The sequence below is a fragment of the Podarcis liolepis genome (assembly GCF_965112155.1).
Source record: "Podarcis liolepis genome assembly, contig: HAP1_SCAFFOLD_104, whole genome shotgun sequence".
In the NCBI taxonomy this organism is placed as follows: domain Eukaryota; kingdom Metazoa; phylum Chordata; class Lepidosauria; order Squamata; family Lacertidae; genus Podarcis; species Podarcis liolepis.
In genome coordinates this window covers 76,703-89,202 of record NW_028148701.1, presented here as the reverse complement: position 1 = coordinate 89,202, position 12,500 = coordinate 76,703, and the positions used below count along the sequence as shown (strand labels likewise).

The 12,500-nt window shown below is 54.2% G+C and overlaps 1 protein-coding gene across 1 annotated transcript in view; it reads right to left on the bottom strand.

Moving 5' to 3' along the window:
* Positions 1-12,500, bottom strand: part of LOC310699099 (ciliary microtubule inner protein 2A-like) — a 27,659-nt gene that overhangs the window by 1,929 nt on the left and 13,230 nt on the right. Inside the window, exons 4-6 of the mRNA XM_083520716.1 lie at positions 12,406-12,500; positions 10,198-10,292; positions 2,499-2,616 (exon numbers count right to left, since the gene is read on the bottom strand). The exon at positions 12,406-12,500 is cut by the window's right edge and continues 23 nt beyond it. Coding sequence (XP_083376842.1) covers positions 2,499-2,616; positions 10,198-10,292; positions 12,406-12,500 — 308 coding nt within the window. The remainder of the gene's footprint in view (positions 1-2,498; positions 2,617-10,197; positions 10,293-12,405) is intronic.

Genomic DNA, 12,500 nt, shown 5'->3' with positions numbered 1-12,500 from the left:
AAAAACAGGAAAAAATGGGATTTTGGAGTGGAAAAATCCCCCCCAAAAAGACATTTCTATGGGATTTTTGAGTGGAAAAAAGGACATTTCTATGGGATTTTGCCAGGGAATAAATGACATTTCTATGGGATTTTTGAGTGGAAAAAAGGACATTTCTATGGGATTTTGCCAGGGAATAAATGACATTTCTATGGGATTCTGGAGTGCAAAAATACAGAAATAAATGACATTTCTATGGGATTTTACAAGGGAATAAATGACATGTCTATGGGATTTTGGAGTGGGAAAATACAGGGGGAAATGGGATTTTGGAGTGGAAAAATACAGGAAAAAATGACATTTCTATAGGATTTTGGAGTGGGAAAATACAGGAAAAATTGACATTTCTATGGGATTTTCGAGTGGGAAAATGCAGAAATAAATGCGATTTTTAATGGGATTTTCAAGTGGGGAAAAAATGGGAAAATGGGATTTTCGAGTGGGAAAATCCAGGGGAAAATGGGATTTTTGGGTGGAAAAATATACCAAAAATTACATTTCTATGGGATTTTTGAGTGGAAGAAATATGATTAGTGGAAGAAATATGATTAATAGTGGAAGAAATACTATTATTATTATTGTTAGGGGAAGAAATACTATTATTATTATTAGGGGAAGAAATACTATTATTATTATTATGAGTGGAAAAATCTGGGATTTTCGAGTGGAAAAAGACACAAAAAATGGGATTTTGGAGTGGGAAAATACAGAAAAAAATGACATTTCTAGGGGATTTTCGAGTGGGAAAATAAAGAAATAAATGGGATTTTTAATGGGATTTTCAAGTGGGAAAATAAAGAAATAAATGGGATTTTGGAGTGGGAAAATACAGAAATAAATGACATTTCTAGGGGATTTTCGAGTGGGAAAATACAGAAATAAATGACATTTTTAATGGGATTTTCAAGTGGGAAAATAAAGAAATAAATGGGATTTTTGAGTGGAAAAATACAGAAATAAATGACATTTCTATGGGATTTTACTAGGGAATAAATGACATTTCTATGGGATTTTCGGAGTGGAAAAATACCCCAAAAATGACATTTCTATTGGATTTTTCTACTCCAAAAATACCCCCAAAAAAGACATTTCTATGGGATTCTTGGGTGGAAAAATTCAGAAATAAATGACATTTCTATGGGATTTTACCAGGGAAAAAATGACATTTCTATGGGATTTTGGAGTGCAAAAATACAGAAATAAATGACATTTTTAATGGGATTTTCGAGTGCAAAAATACAGAAAAAAATGACATTTCTATGGGATTTTTGAGTGGAAAAATACAGGAGAAAAATGACATTTCTATGGGATTTTTGAGTGGAAAAATACAGGAGAAAAATGACATTTCTATGGGATTTTCCCATTGGGATCCAAGGGTCATCCATCCCAACCCCGACGTACTGGGCACGAAAAACGGGGAAAATCAGGAAAAATCAGTGGAAAAATACAGGGAAAAATGGCATTTCTGTGGGATTTTCAAGTGTGGGAAAATACAGGAGAAAAATGACGTTTCTATGGGATTTTTGGGTGGAAAAATACAAGGGAAAATGGGATTTTCGAGTGGAAAAATACAAGGGAAAATGGGATTTTCGAGTGGAAAAATACCCCAAAAATGACATTTCTATGGGATTTTTCTACTCCAAAAATACCCCCCAAAATGACATTTCTGTGGGAGTTTTGAGTGGAAAAAAGGACATTTCTATGGGATTTTGCCAGCAAATAAATGACATTTCTATGGGATTTTTGGAGTGGGAAAATACAGAAATAAATGACATTTCTATGGGATTTTGCCAGGGAATAAATGACATTTCTATGGGATTTTCGAGTGGGAAAATACAGAATTAAATGACATTTTCAATGGTATTTTCGAGCGGAAAAAAACAGGAAAAAATGGGATTTTTGAGTGGAAAAATCCCCCCAAAATGACCTTTCTATGGGATTTTTGAGTGGAAAAAAGGACATTTCTATGGGATTTTGCCAGGGAATAAATGACATTTCTATGGGATTTTCGAGTGGAAAAATAGAGAAATAAATGACATTTCTATGGGATTTTTGAGTGGAAAAATACAGAAATAAATGACATTTTTAATGGGATTTTCGAATGGAAAAAAACAGGGGAAAACGGGATTTTTGAGTGGAAAAATACAGGAAAAAATAACATTTCTATGGGATTTTGGAGTGGGAAAATCCCCCAAAAATGACATTTCTATAGGATTTTTTCAGTGGAAAAATACCCCCAAAATGACATTTCTATGGGATTTTTCTACTCCAAAAATGACATTTCTATGGGATTTTTCGACCCCAAAAATGACATTTCTATGGGATTTTCGAGTGGAAAAATCCAGAATAAATGACATTTCTATGGGATTTTTCGACCCCAAAAATGACATTTCTATCTGATTTTCCAGTGGAAAAATCCCCCAAAAATCACATTACAATGGGAAACCCAATAGGCTTACTCGGCACGAAACCCGTATAGAAAGGCATGAGTCCTCCGCTGGTGTAAATCTGGTTGTTCGGCCAATAGGTGCTGGGCAGCCGCTTCCCGAAACTGTACATTGGACTCCTCAGCATTTCCTAGGGGAGAAGAGGCGGGTTCAGGCGCCGGGAGTTGTAGCGCAAGGCGCCGGGAGTTGTGGCGCATGGCGGTCCTGGGAGTCGTAGCGCATGCGCTGGTGGGTTACCTAGCTTGAAATCTGGGTGGGGATCCCTAGGGATAGGGAGTTGTAGCGCATGGCGCCGGGAGTTGTAGCGCATGGCGCCGGGAGTTGTAGCGCATGGCGGTCCTGGGAGTGGTAGCGCATGCGCTGGTGGGTTACCTAGCTAGAAACCTGGGTGGGGATCCCTAGGGATAGGGAGTTGTAGCGCATGGCGCCGGGAGTTGTAGCGCATGGCGCCGGGAGTTGTAGCGCATGGCGGTCCTGGGAGTGGTAGCGCATGCGCTGGTGGGTTACCTAGCTTGAAATCAGGGTGGGGATCCCTAGGGATAGGGAGTTGTAGCGCATGGCGCCGGGAGTTGTGGCGCATGGCGGTCCTGGGAGTCGTAGCGCATGCGCTGGTGGGTTATCTAGCTTGAAATCTGGGTGGGGATCCCTAGGGATAGGGAGTTGTAGCGCATGGCGCCGGGAGTTGTAGCGCATGGCGGTCCTGGGAGTGGTAGCGCATGCGCTGGCGGGTTACCTAGCTTGAAATCAGGGTGGGGATCCCTAGGGATAGGGAGTTGTAGCGCATGGCGCCGGGAGTTGTAGCGCATGGCGGTCCTGGGAGTGGTAGCGCATGCGCTGGCGGGTTACCTAGCTTGAAATCAGGGTGGGGATCCCTAGGGATAGGGAGTTGTAGCGCATGGCGCCGGGAGTTGTAGCGCATGGCGCCGGGAGTTGTAGCGCATGGCGGTCCTGGGAGTGGTAGCGCATGCGCTGGTGGGTTACCTAGCTAGAAACCTGGGTGGGGATCCCTAGGGATAGGGAGTTGTAGCGCATGGCGCCGGGAGTTGTAGCGCATGGCGCCGGGAGTTGTAGCGCATGGCGGTCCTGGGAGTGGTAGCGCATGCGCTGGTGGGTTACCTAGCTTGAAATCAGGGTGGGGATCCCTAGGGATAGGGAGTTGTAGCGCATGGCGCCGGGAGTTGTGGCGCATGGCGGTCCTGGGAGTCGTAGCGCATGCGCTGGTGGGTTATCTAGCTTGAAATCTGGGTGGGGATCCCTAGGGATAGGGAGTTGTAGCGCATGGCGCCGGGAGTTGTAGCGCATGGCGGTCCTGGGAGTGGTAGCGCATGCGCTGGTGGGTTACCTAGCTTGAAATCAGGGTGGGGATCCCTAGGGATAGGGAGTTGTAGCGCATGGCGCCGGGAGTTGTAGCGCATGGCGGTCCTGGGAGTGGTAGCGCATGCGCTGGTGGGTTACCTAGCTTGAAACCAGGGTGGGGATCCCTAGGGATAGGGAGTTGTAGCGCATGGCGCCGGGAGTTGTAGCGCATGGCGGTCCTGGGAGTGGTAGCGCATGCGCTGGCGGGTTACCTAGCTTGAAATCAGGGTGGGGATCCCTAGGGATAGGGAGTTGTAGCGCATGGCGCCGGGAGTTGTAGCGCATGGCGGTCCTGGGAGTGGTAGCGCATGCGCTGGCGGGTTACCTAGCTTGAAATCAGGGTGGGGATCCCTAGGGATAGGGAGTTGTAGCGCATGGCGCCGGGAGTTGTGGCGCATGGCGGTCCTGGGAGTCGTAGCGCATGCGCTGGCGGGTTACCTAGCTTGAAATCAGGGTGGGGATCCCTAGGGATAGGGAGTTGTAGCGCATGGCGCCGGGAGTTGTAGCGCATGGCGCCGGGAGTTGTAGCGCATGGCGGTCCTGGGAGTGGTAGCGCATGCGCTGGTGGGTTACCTAGCTTGAAATCAGGGTGGGGATCCCTAGGGATAGGGAGTTGTAGCGCATGGCGCCGGGAGTTGTGGCGCATGGCGGTCCTGGGAGTCGTAGCGCATGCGCTGGCGGGTTACCTAGCTTGAAATCAGGGTGGGGATCCCTAGGGATAGGGAGTTGTAGCGCATGGCGCCGGGAGTTGTAGCGCATGGCGGTCCTGGGAGTGGTAGCGCATGCGCTGGCGGGTTACCTAGCTTGAAATCAGGGTGGGGATCCCTAGGGATAGGGAGTTGTAGCGCATGGCGCCGGGAGTTGTAGCGCATGGCGGTCCTGGGAGTCGTAGCGCATGCGCTGGTGGGTTATCTAGCTTGAAATCTGGGTGGGGATCCCTAGGGATAGGGAGTTGTAGCGCATGGCGCCGGGAGTTGTAGCGCATGGCGGTCCTGGGAGTGGTAGCGCATGCGCTGGTGGGTTACCTAGCTTGAAACCAGGGTGGGGATCCCTAGGGATAGGGAGTTGTAGCGCATGGCGCCGGGAGTTGTAGCGCATGGCGGTCCTGGGAGTGGTAGCGCATGCGCTGGCGGGTTACCTAGCTTGAAATCAGGGTGGGGATCCCTAGGGATAGGGAGTTGTAGCGCATGGCGCCGGGAGTTGTAGCGCATGGCGGTCCTGGGAGTGGTAGCGCATGCGCTGGCGGGTTACCTAGCTTGAAATCAGGGTGGGGATCCCTAGGGATAGGGAGTTGTAGCGCATGGCGCCGGGAGTTGTAGCGCATGGCGCCGGGAGTTGTAGCGCATGGCGGTCCTGGGAGTGGTAGCGCATGCGCTGGTGGGTTACCTAGCTTGAAATCAGGGTGGGGATCCCTAGGGATAGGGAGTTGTAGCGCATGGCGCCGGGAGTTGTGGCGCATGGCGGTCCTGGGAGTCGTAGCGCATGCGCTGGCGGGTTACCTAGCTTGAAATCAGGGTGGGGATCCCTAGGGATAGGGAGTTGTAGCGCATGGCGCCGGGAGTTGTAGCGCATGGCGCCGGGAGTTGTAGCGCATGGCGGTCCTGGGAGTGGTAGCGCATGCGCTGGTGGGTTACCTAGCTTGAAATCAGGGTGGGGATCCCTAGGGATAGGGAGTTGTAGCGCATGGCGCCGGGAGTTGTGGCGCATGGCGGTCCTGGGAGTCGTAGCGCATGCGCTGGCGGGTTACCTAGCTTGAAATCAGGGTGGGGATCCCTAGGGATAGGGAGTTGTAGCGCATGGCGCCGGGAGTTGTAGCGCATGGCGGTCCTGGGAGTGGTAGCGCATGCGCTGGTGGGTTACCTAGCTTGAAACCAGGGTGGGGATCCCTAGGGATAGGGAGTTGTAGCGCATGGCGCCGGGAGTTGTAGCGCATGGCGGTCCTGGGAGTGGTAGCGCATGCGCTGACGGGTTACCTAGCTTGAAATCAGGGTGGGGATCCCTAGGGATAGGGAGTTGTAGCGCATGGCGCCGGGAGTTGTAGCGCATGGCGGTCCTGGGAGTGGTAGCGCATGCGCTGGTGGGTTACCTAGCTTGAAACCTGGGTGGGGATCCCTAGGGATAGGGAGTTGTAGCGCATGGCGCCGGGAGTTGTAGCGCATGGCGCCGGGAGTTGTAGCGCATGGCGGTCCTGGGAGTGGTAGCGCATGCGCTGGTGGGTTACCTAGCTTGAAACCTGGGTGGGGATCCCTAGGGATAGGGAGTTGTAGCGCATGGCGCCGGGAGTTGTAGCGCATGGCGCCGGGAGTTGTAGCGCATGGCGGTCCTGGGAGTCGTAGCACATGCGCTGGTGGGTTACCTAGCTTGAAATCTGGGTGGGGATCCCTAGGGATAGGGAGTTGTAGCGCATGGCGCTGGGAGTTGTAGCGCATGGCGGTCCTGGGAGTTGTAGCGCGCGCGCTGGTGGGTTACCTAGCTAGAAATCTGGGTGGGGATCCCTAGGGATAGGGAGTTGTAGCGCATGGCGCTGGGAGTTGTAGCGCATGGCGGTCCTGGGAGTTGTAGCGCATGCGCTGGTGGGTTACCTAGCTTGAAACCTGGGTGGGGATCCCTAGGGATAGGGAGTTGTAGCGCATGGCGCCGGGAGTTGTAGCGCATGGCGCCGGGAGTTGTAGCGCATGGCGGTCCTGGGAGTGGTAGCGCATGCGCTGGTGGGTTACCTAGCTTGAAACCTGGGTGGGGATCCCTAGGGATAGGGAGTTGTAGCGCATGGCGCCGGGAGTTGTAGCGCATGGCGCCGGGAGTTGTAGCGCATGGCGGTCCTGGGAGTCGTAGCACATGCGCTGGTGGGTTACCTAGCTTGAAATCTGGGTGGGGATCCCTAGGGATAGGGAGTTGTAGCGCATGGCGCTGGGAGTTGTAGCGCATGGCGGTCCTGGGAGTTGTAGCGCATGCGCTGGTGGGTTACCTAGCTTGAAACCTGGGTGGGGATCCCTAGGGATAGGGAGTTGTAGCGCATGGCGCCGGGAGTTGTAGCGCATGGCGCCGGGAGTTGTAGCGCATGGCGGTCCTGGGAGTGGTAGCGCATGCGCTGGTGGGTTACCTAGCTTGAAACCTGGGTGGGGATCCCTAGGGATAGGGAGTTGTAGCGCATGGCGCCGGGAGTTGTAGCGCATGGCGCCGGGAGTTGTAGCGCATGGCGGTCCTGGGAGTCGTAGCACATGCGCTGGTGGGTTACCTAGCTTGAAATCTGGGTGGGGATCCCTAGGGATAGGGAGTTGTAGCGCATGGCGCCGGGAGTTGTAGCGCATGGCGGTCCTGGGAGTGGTAGCGCATGCGCTGGTGGGTTACCTAGCTAGAAATCTGGGTGTGGATCCCTAGGGATAGGGAGTTGTAGCGCATGGCGCCGGGAGTTGTGGCGCATGGCGGTCCTGGGAGTCGTAGCGCATGCGCTGGTGGGTTATCTAGCTTGAAATCTGGGTGTGGATCCCTAGGGATAGGGAGTTGTAGCGCATGGCGCCGGGAGTTGTAGCGCATGGCGGTCCTGGGAGTGGTAGCGCATGCGCTGGTGGGTTACCTAGCTAGAAATCTGGGTGGGGATCCCTAGGGATAGGGAGTTGTAGCGCATGGCGCTGGGAGTTGTAGCGCATGGCGGTCCTGGGAGTTGTAGCGCGCACGCTGGTGGGTTACCTAGCTAGAAATCTGGGTGGGGATCCCTAGGGATAGGGAGTTGTAGCGCATGGCGCTGGGAGTTGTAGCGCATGGCGGTCCTGGGAGTTGTAGCGCGCGCGCTGGTGGGTTACCTAGCTAGAAATCAGGGTGGGGATCCCTAGGGATAGGGAGTTGTAGCGCATGGCGCCGGGAGTCGTAGCGCATGGCGGTCCTGGGAGTGGTAGCGCGCGCGCTGGTGGGTTACCTAGCTAGAAATCTGGGTGGGGATCCCTAGGGATAGGGAGTTGTAGCGCATGGCGCCGGGAGTTGTAGCGCATGGCGGTCCTGGGAGGCGTAGCGCATGCGCTGGTGGGTTACCTAGCTAGAAATCTGGGTGTGGATCCCTAGGGATAGGGAGTTGTAGCGCATGGCGCCGGGAGTTGTGGCGCATGGCGGTCCTGGGAGTCGTAGCGCATGCGCTGGTGGGTTACCTAGCTAGAAATCTGGGTGGGGATCCCTAGGGATAGGGAGTTGTAGCGCAAGGCGCCGGGAGTTGTAGCGCATGGCGGTCCTGGGAGTCGTAGCGCATGCGCTGGTGGGTTACCTAGCTTGAAATCAGGGTGGGGATCCCTAGGGATAGGGAGTTGTAGCGCATGGCGCCGGGAGTTGTAGCGCATGGCGGTCCTGGGAGTTGTAGCGCGCGCGCTGGTGGGTTACCTAGCTAGAAATCTGGGTGGGGATCCCTAGGGATAGGGAGTTGTAGCGCATGGCGCTGGGAGTTGTAGCGCATGGCGGTCCTGGGAGTTGTAGCGCGCGCGCTGGTGGGTTACCTAGCTAGAAATCAGGGTGGGGATCCCTAGGGATAGGGAGTTGTAGCGCATGGCGCCGGGAGTTGTAGCGCATGGCGGTCCTGGGAGTGGTAGCGCATGCGCTGGTGGGTTACCTAGCTAGAAATCTGGGTGTGGATCCCTAGGGATAGGGAGTTGTAGCGCATGGCGCCGGGAGTTGTGGCGCATGGCGGTCCTGGGAGTCGTAGCGCATGCGCTGGTGGGTTATCTAGCTTGAAATCTGGGTGTGGATCCCTAGGGATAGGGAGTTGTAGCGCATGGCGCCGGGAGTTGTAGCGCATGGCGGTCCTGGGAGTCGTAGCGCATGCGCTGGTGGGTTACCTAGCTTGAAATCTGGGTGGGGATCCCTAGGGATAGGGAGTTGTAGCGCATGGCGCCGGGAGTCGTAGCGCATGGTGCCGGGAGTTGTAGTGCATGGCGGTCCTGGGAGTGGTAGCGCATGCGCTGGTGGGTTACCTAGCTAGAAACCTGGGTGGGGATCCCTAGGGATAGGGAGTTGTAGCGCATGGCGACGGGAGTTGTAGCGCATGGCGGTCCTGGGAGTCGTAGCGCATGCGCTGGTGGGTTACCTAGCTTGAAACCAGATCCGGGGTTTGAATCCCAGGGGGAGAGGAAGGGATCTTTTGAACCCAGTTCGCCCCCCCGTAGGGCAGGTAGAAATCTATGGGTGGCGCCATGTTTGGGAGTTGTAGCGCGCGCACTGGCGGGTCGCCTAGACTGGTTCCGGATCCAGGCTTTCAAATCCCGGGAGGAGGAGAAGGGAGCTTTTGAACCCGTGTCTCTCCCTGCAGGTAGAAATCGATGGGGGGCGCCAGGTCTGGGAGTTGTAGCGCATGGGGCTGGTTATCTAGCCTGACTCAGAATCCAGGCCTTGAAATCCCAAAGGGATCTTTTGAACCCGGGTTCCTCCCTGCAGGGAGAAAGGAAGGGGTGGCGCCAGCTCTGGGAGTTGTAGTATGTGGCAGCCCTGGGAGTTGTAGCGCGGTGTTGGGGCGTCTAGTTTGAACCCGGATCCGGGATTTGAAGTCTGGGTTGGGATCTTTAGAACCCGTGTCCCTCCTTCCATGTAGAAAGCGATGAGTGGCGCCAGGTTTGGGAGTTGTAGTATGTGGCAGTCCTGGGAGTTGTAGCGCACAATGGTGGTGGTGCATTTAGCTTGAACCCGGATCCGGGATTTGAAGTCTGGGTTGGGATCTTTAGAACCCGTGTCCCTCCTTCCATGTAGAAAGCGATGAGTGGCGCCAGGTTTGGGAGTTGTAGTATGTGGCAGCCCTGGGAGTTGTAGCGCGCGATGGTGGTGGTGCATTTAGCTTGAACCTGGTTCTGGGGTTTGAAATCTGGGTAGGGATGTTTTGAACCCGGGTTCCTCCCTGCAGGTAGAAAGCAAGGGGTGGCGCCAGCTCTGGGAGTTGTAGTATGTGGCAGCCCTGGGAGTTGTAGCGCGGTGTTGGAGCGTCTAGTTTGAACCCGGATCCGGGATTTGAAGTCTGGGTTGGGACCTTTAGAAAAGGCTGGCTGGCGCCAGCTCTGGGAGTTGTAGCACAAGAGCGTCCCTGGGAGTTGTAGCGTGCGCCAGCGCCAGGTCCTCCAACCTAAACCCGGACCCGGGCTTTCAAATCCAGAGAGGATCTCTTGAACCCGGGTCCCTCCCCGCAGCTAGAAATCAACACCCGGCGCCAGCTCTGGGAATTATAGCGTGGCGGCTTTGGGAGTTGTGGCGCCACTTGACCCTGGATCCGGGCCTTGAATTCCCCATGGGATCTTTTGAACCCGGGTCCCTCCCCGCAGGTAGAAGGAAACGCCTGGCGCCAGGTCTGGGAGTTGTAGCATGGAGGCTCCGGGAGTTGTAGCGCGCGCACCTGGTTGCGGTCGAACTCGTCCATGGCGTCCTTGACCCCGGCGGTGTAGTTTTCTCCCATGATCCAGGGGAAGCGCGGGATGTAGCCGGTGTAGCCTGCGGGCGGGAAACGTAGTTTGGAGGGTGCCGGGTTGGCGCCCGGCGGGAGGAAACTAGAACTCCCAGGGAGGAGGAAACTAGAATTCCCAAAGTAGAAATCCCAGGAAGGAGGAAACTAGAATTCCCAGGAAGATTTAGAAATTCAGGGGAGGAAACTATAATTCCCAGGAAAGAGAAACTATAATTCCCAGGGGAAAATCTAGAAATTCAGGGGAGGAAATTAGAATTCCCAGGGAGGAAACTAGAAATTCAGGGAAGGAAACTAGAATTCCCAGGAAGGAGGAAACTAGAATTCCCAGGAAGGAATCTAGAAATTCAGGGGAGGAAACTAGAATTCCCAGGGAGGAAAAACTAGAATTCCCAGGAAGAAATCTAGCAATTCAGGGGAGGAAACTAGAATTCCCAGGAAGGGAAAACTAGAATTCCCAGGAAGGAATTAGAAATTCAGGGAAGGAAACTATAATTCCCGGGAAGATCTAGAAATTCAGGGACGGAAACTAGAATTCCTAGGAAGGAGGAAACTAGAATTCCCAGGAAGGAGGAAACTAGAATTCCTAGGAAGGAAACTAGAATTCCCAGGAAGGAAACTAGAATTCCCAGGAAATATAGTTCAGGCGCTCTTGAATTCCTGGGGAAAGTAGTTCGGGCGCCCTCGAAATCTAGAATTCCTGTGAAGGAGGAAACTAGAATTCCCAGGAAGGAGGAAACTAGAATTCCCAAACTAGAAATTGGGGTGGGAAACATAGTTTTGAGGGCGCGCTGGAAACTATAATTCCCAGGTAGAAATTCAGGGAAACTAGAATTCCCAGGAATCTTGAAAATGGGTGTCTAGCCGGTTTGCGAAAGAGGGTGGAGCTTCCTGGTTGGAGGCGGGTCTTCTGGAGGAAGAGGCGGGGCTTCCAGAGGAAGTGGGTGGAGCCATCCCAGGAAGGAGAAATCTAGGAGTTTCTGGGTTGGAGGCGGGGCTTCTGGTGGAAGGGGCAGGGCTTCCGGAGGAAGTGGGTGGGGCCTTCCCGGGAAGGAGAAGTCTAGGAGTTTCTGGGTTGGGGCGTGGCTTCCAGAGGAAGTGGGTGGGGCTTCCAGAGGAAGTACAAATTAGGAATTTCTGCTTGGGGGCGGGGCTTCCGGAGGAAGTGGGTGGGGCCTTCCCGGGAAGGAGAAGTCTAGGAGTTTCTGGGTTGGGGCGTGGCTTCCAGAGGAAGTGGGTGGGGCTTCCAGAGGAAGTACAAATTAGGAATTTCTGCTTGGGGGCGGGGCTTCCGGAGGAAGTGGGTGGGGCCTTCCTGGGAAGGAGAAATCTAGGAATTTCTGGTTGGGGGTGGGGCTTCCAGAGGAAGTGGGTGGGGCCATCCCAGGAAGGAGAAATCTAGGAATTTCTGGTTGGGGGCGGGGCTTCCGGAGGAAGTGGGCAGGGCCTTCCCAGGAAGGAGAAATCTAGGAGTTTCTGGGTTGGAGGCGGGGCTTCCAGAGGAAGTGGGTGGGGCTTCCTGGTAAGGAGGAACCTAGGAATTTTTTGTTGGGGGCGGGGCTTCTAGGGGAAGGGGCGGGGCTTCCAGAGGAAGTGGGTGGGGCTTCCATAGGAAGGAGAAATCTAGGAATTTCTGGTTGGAGGCGGGGCTTCCAGAGGAAGTGGGCGGGGCTTCCTGGTAAGGAGGAACCTAGGAATTTCTGGTTGGAGGCGGGGCTTCCAGAGGAACCTAGGAATTTCTGGTTGGAGGCGGGGCTTCCAGAGGAAGTGGGTGGGGCCTTCCATAGGAAGGAGAAATCTAGGAATATCTGGTTGGAGGCGGGGCTTCTAGAGGAAGGGGTGGGGCTTCCATAGGAAGGAGAAATCTAGGAGTTTCTGGTTGGAGGCGGGGCTTCCAGAGGAAGTGGGTGGAGCTTCCATAGGAAGGAGAAATCTAGGAATTTCTGGGTTGGAGGCGGGGCTTCTAGAGGAAGTGGGTGGGGCTTCCAGAGGAAGTACAAATCTAGGAATTTCTGGTTGGGGCGTGGCTTCCAGAGGAAGGGGCGTGGCTTCCAGAGGAAGTACAAATCTAGGAATTTCTGGTTGGAGGCGGGGCTTGTAGAGGAAGAGGCGGGGCTTCCGCAGGAAGTGGGCGGGGCCTACCGGAAATGGCCTTCCTCTGGACCAGGTTGGGGGCGTCCATCTTGGGGGTGCGGTCAAAGCGGCAGATGTCCGTCGTCGTCTCGGTGGGCGGAGGG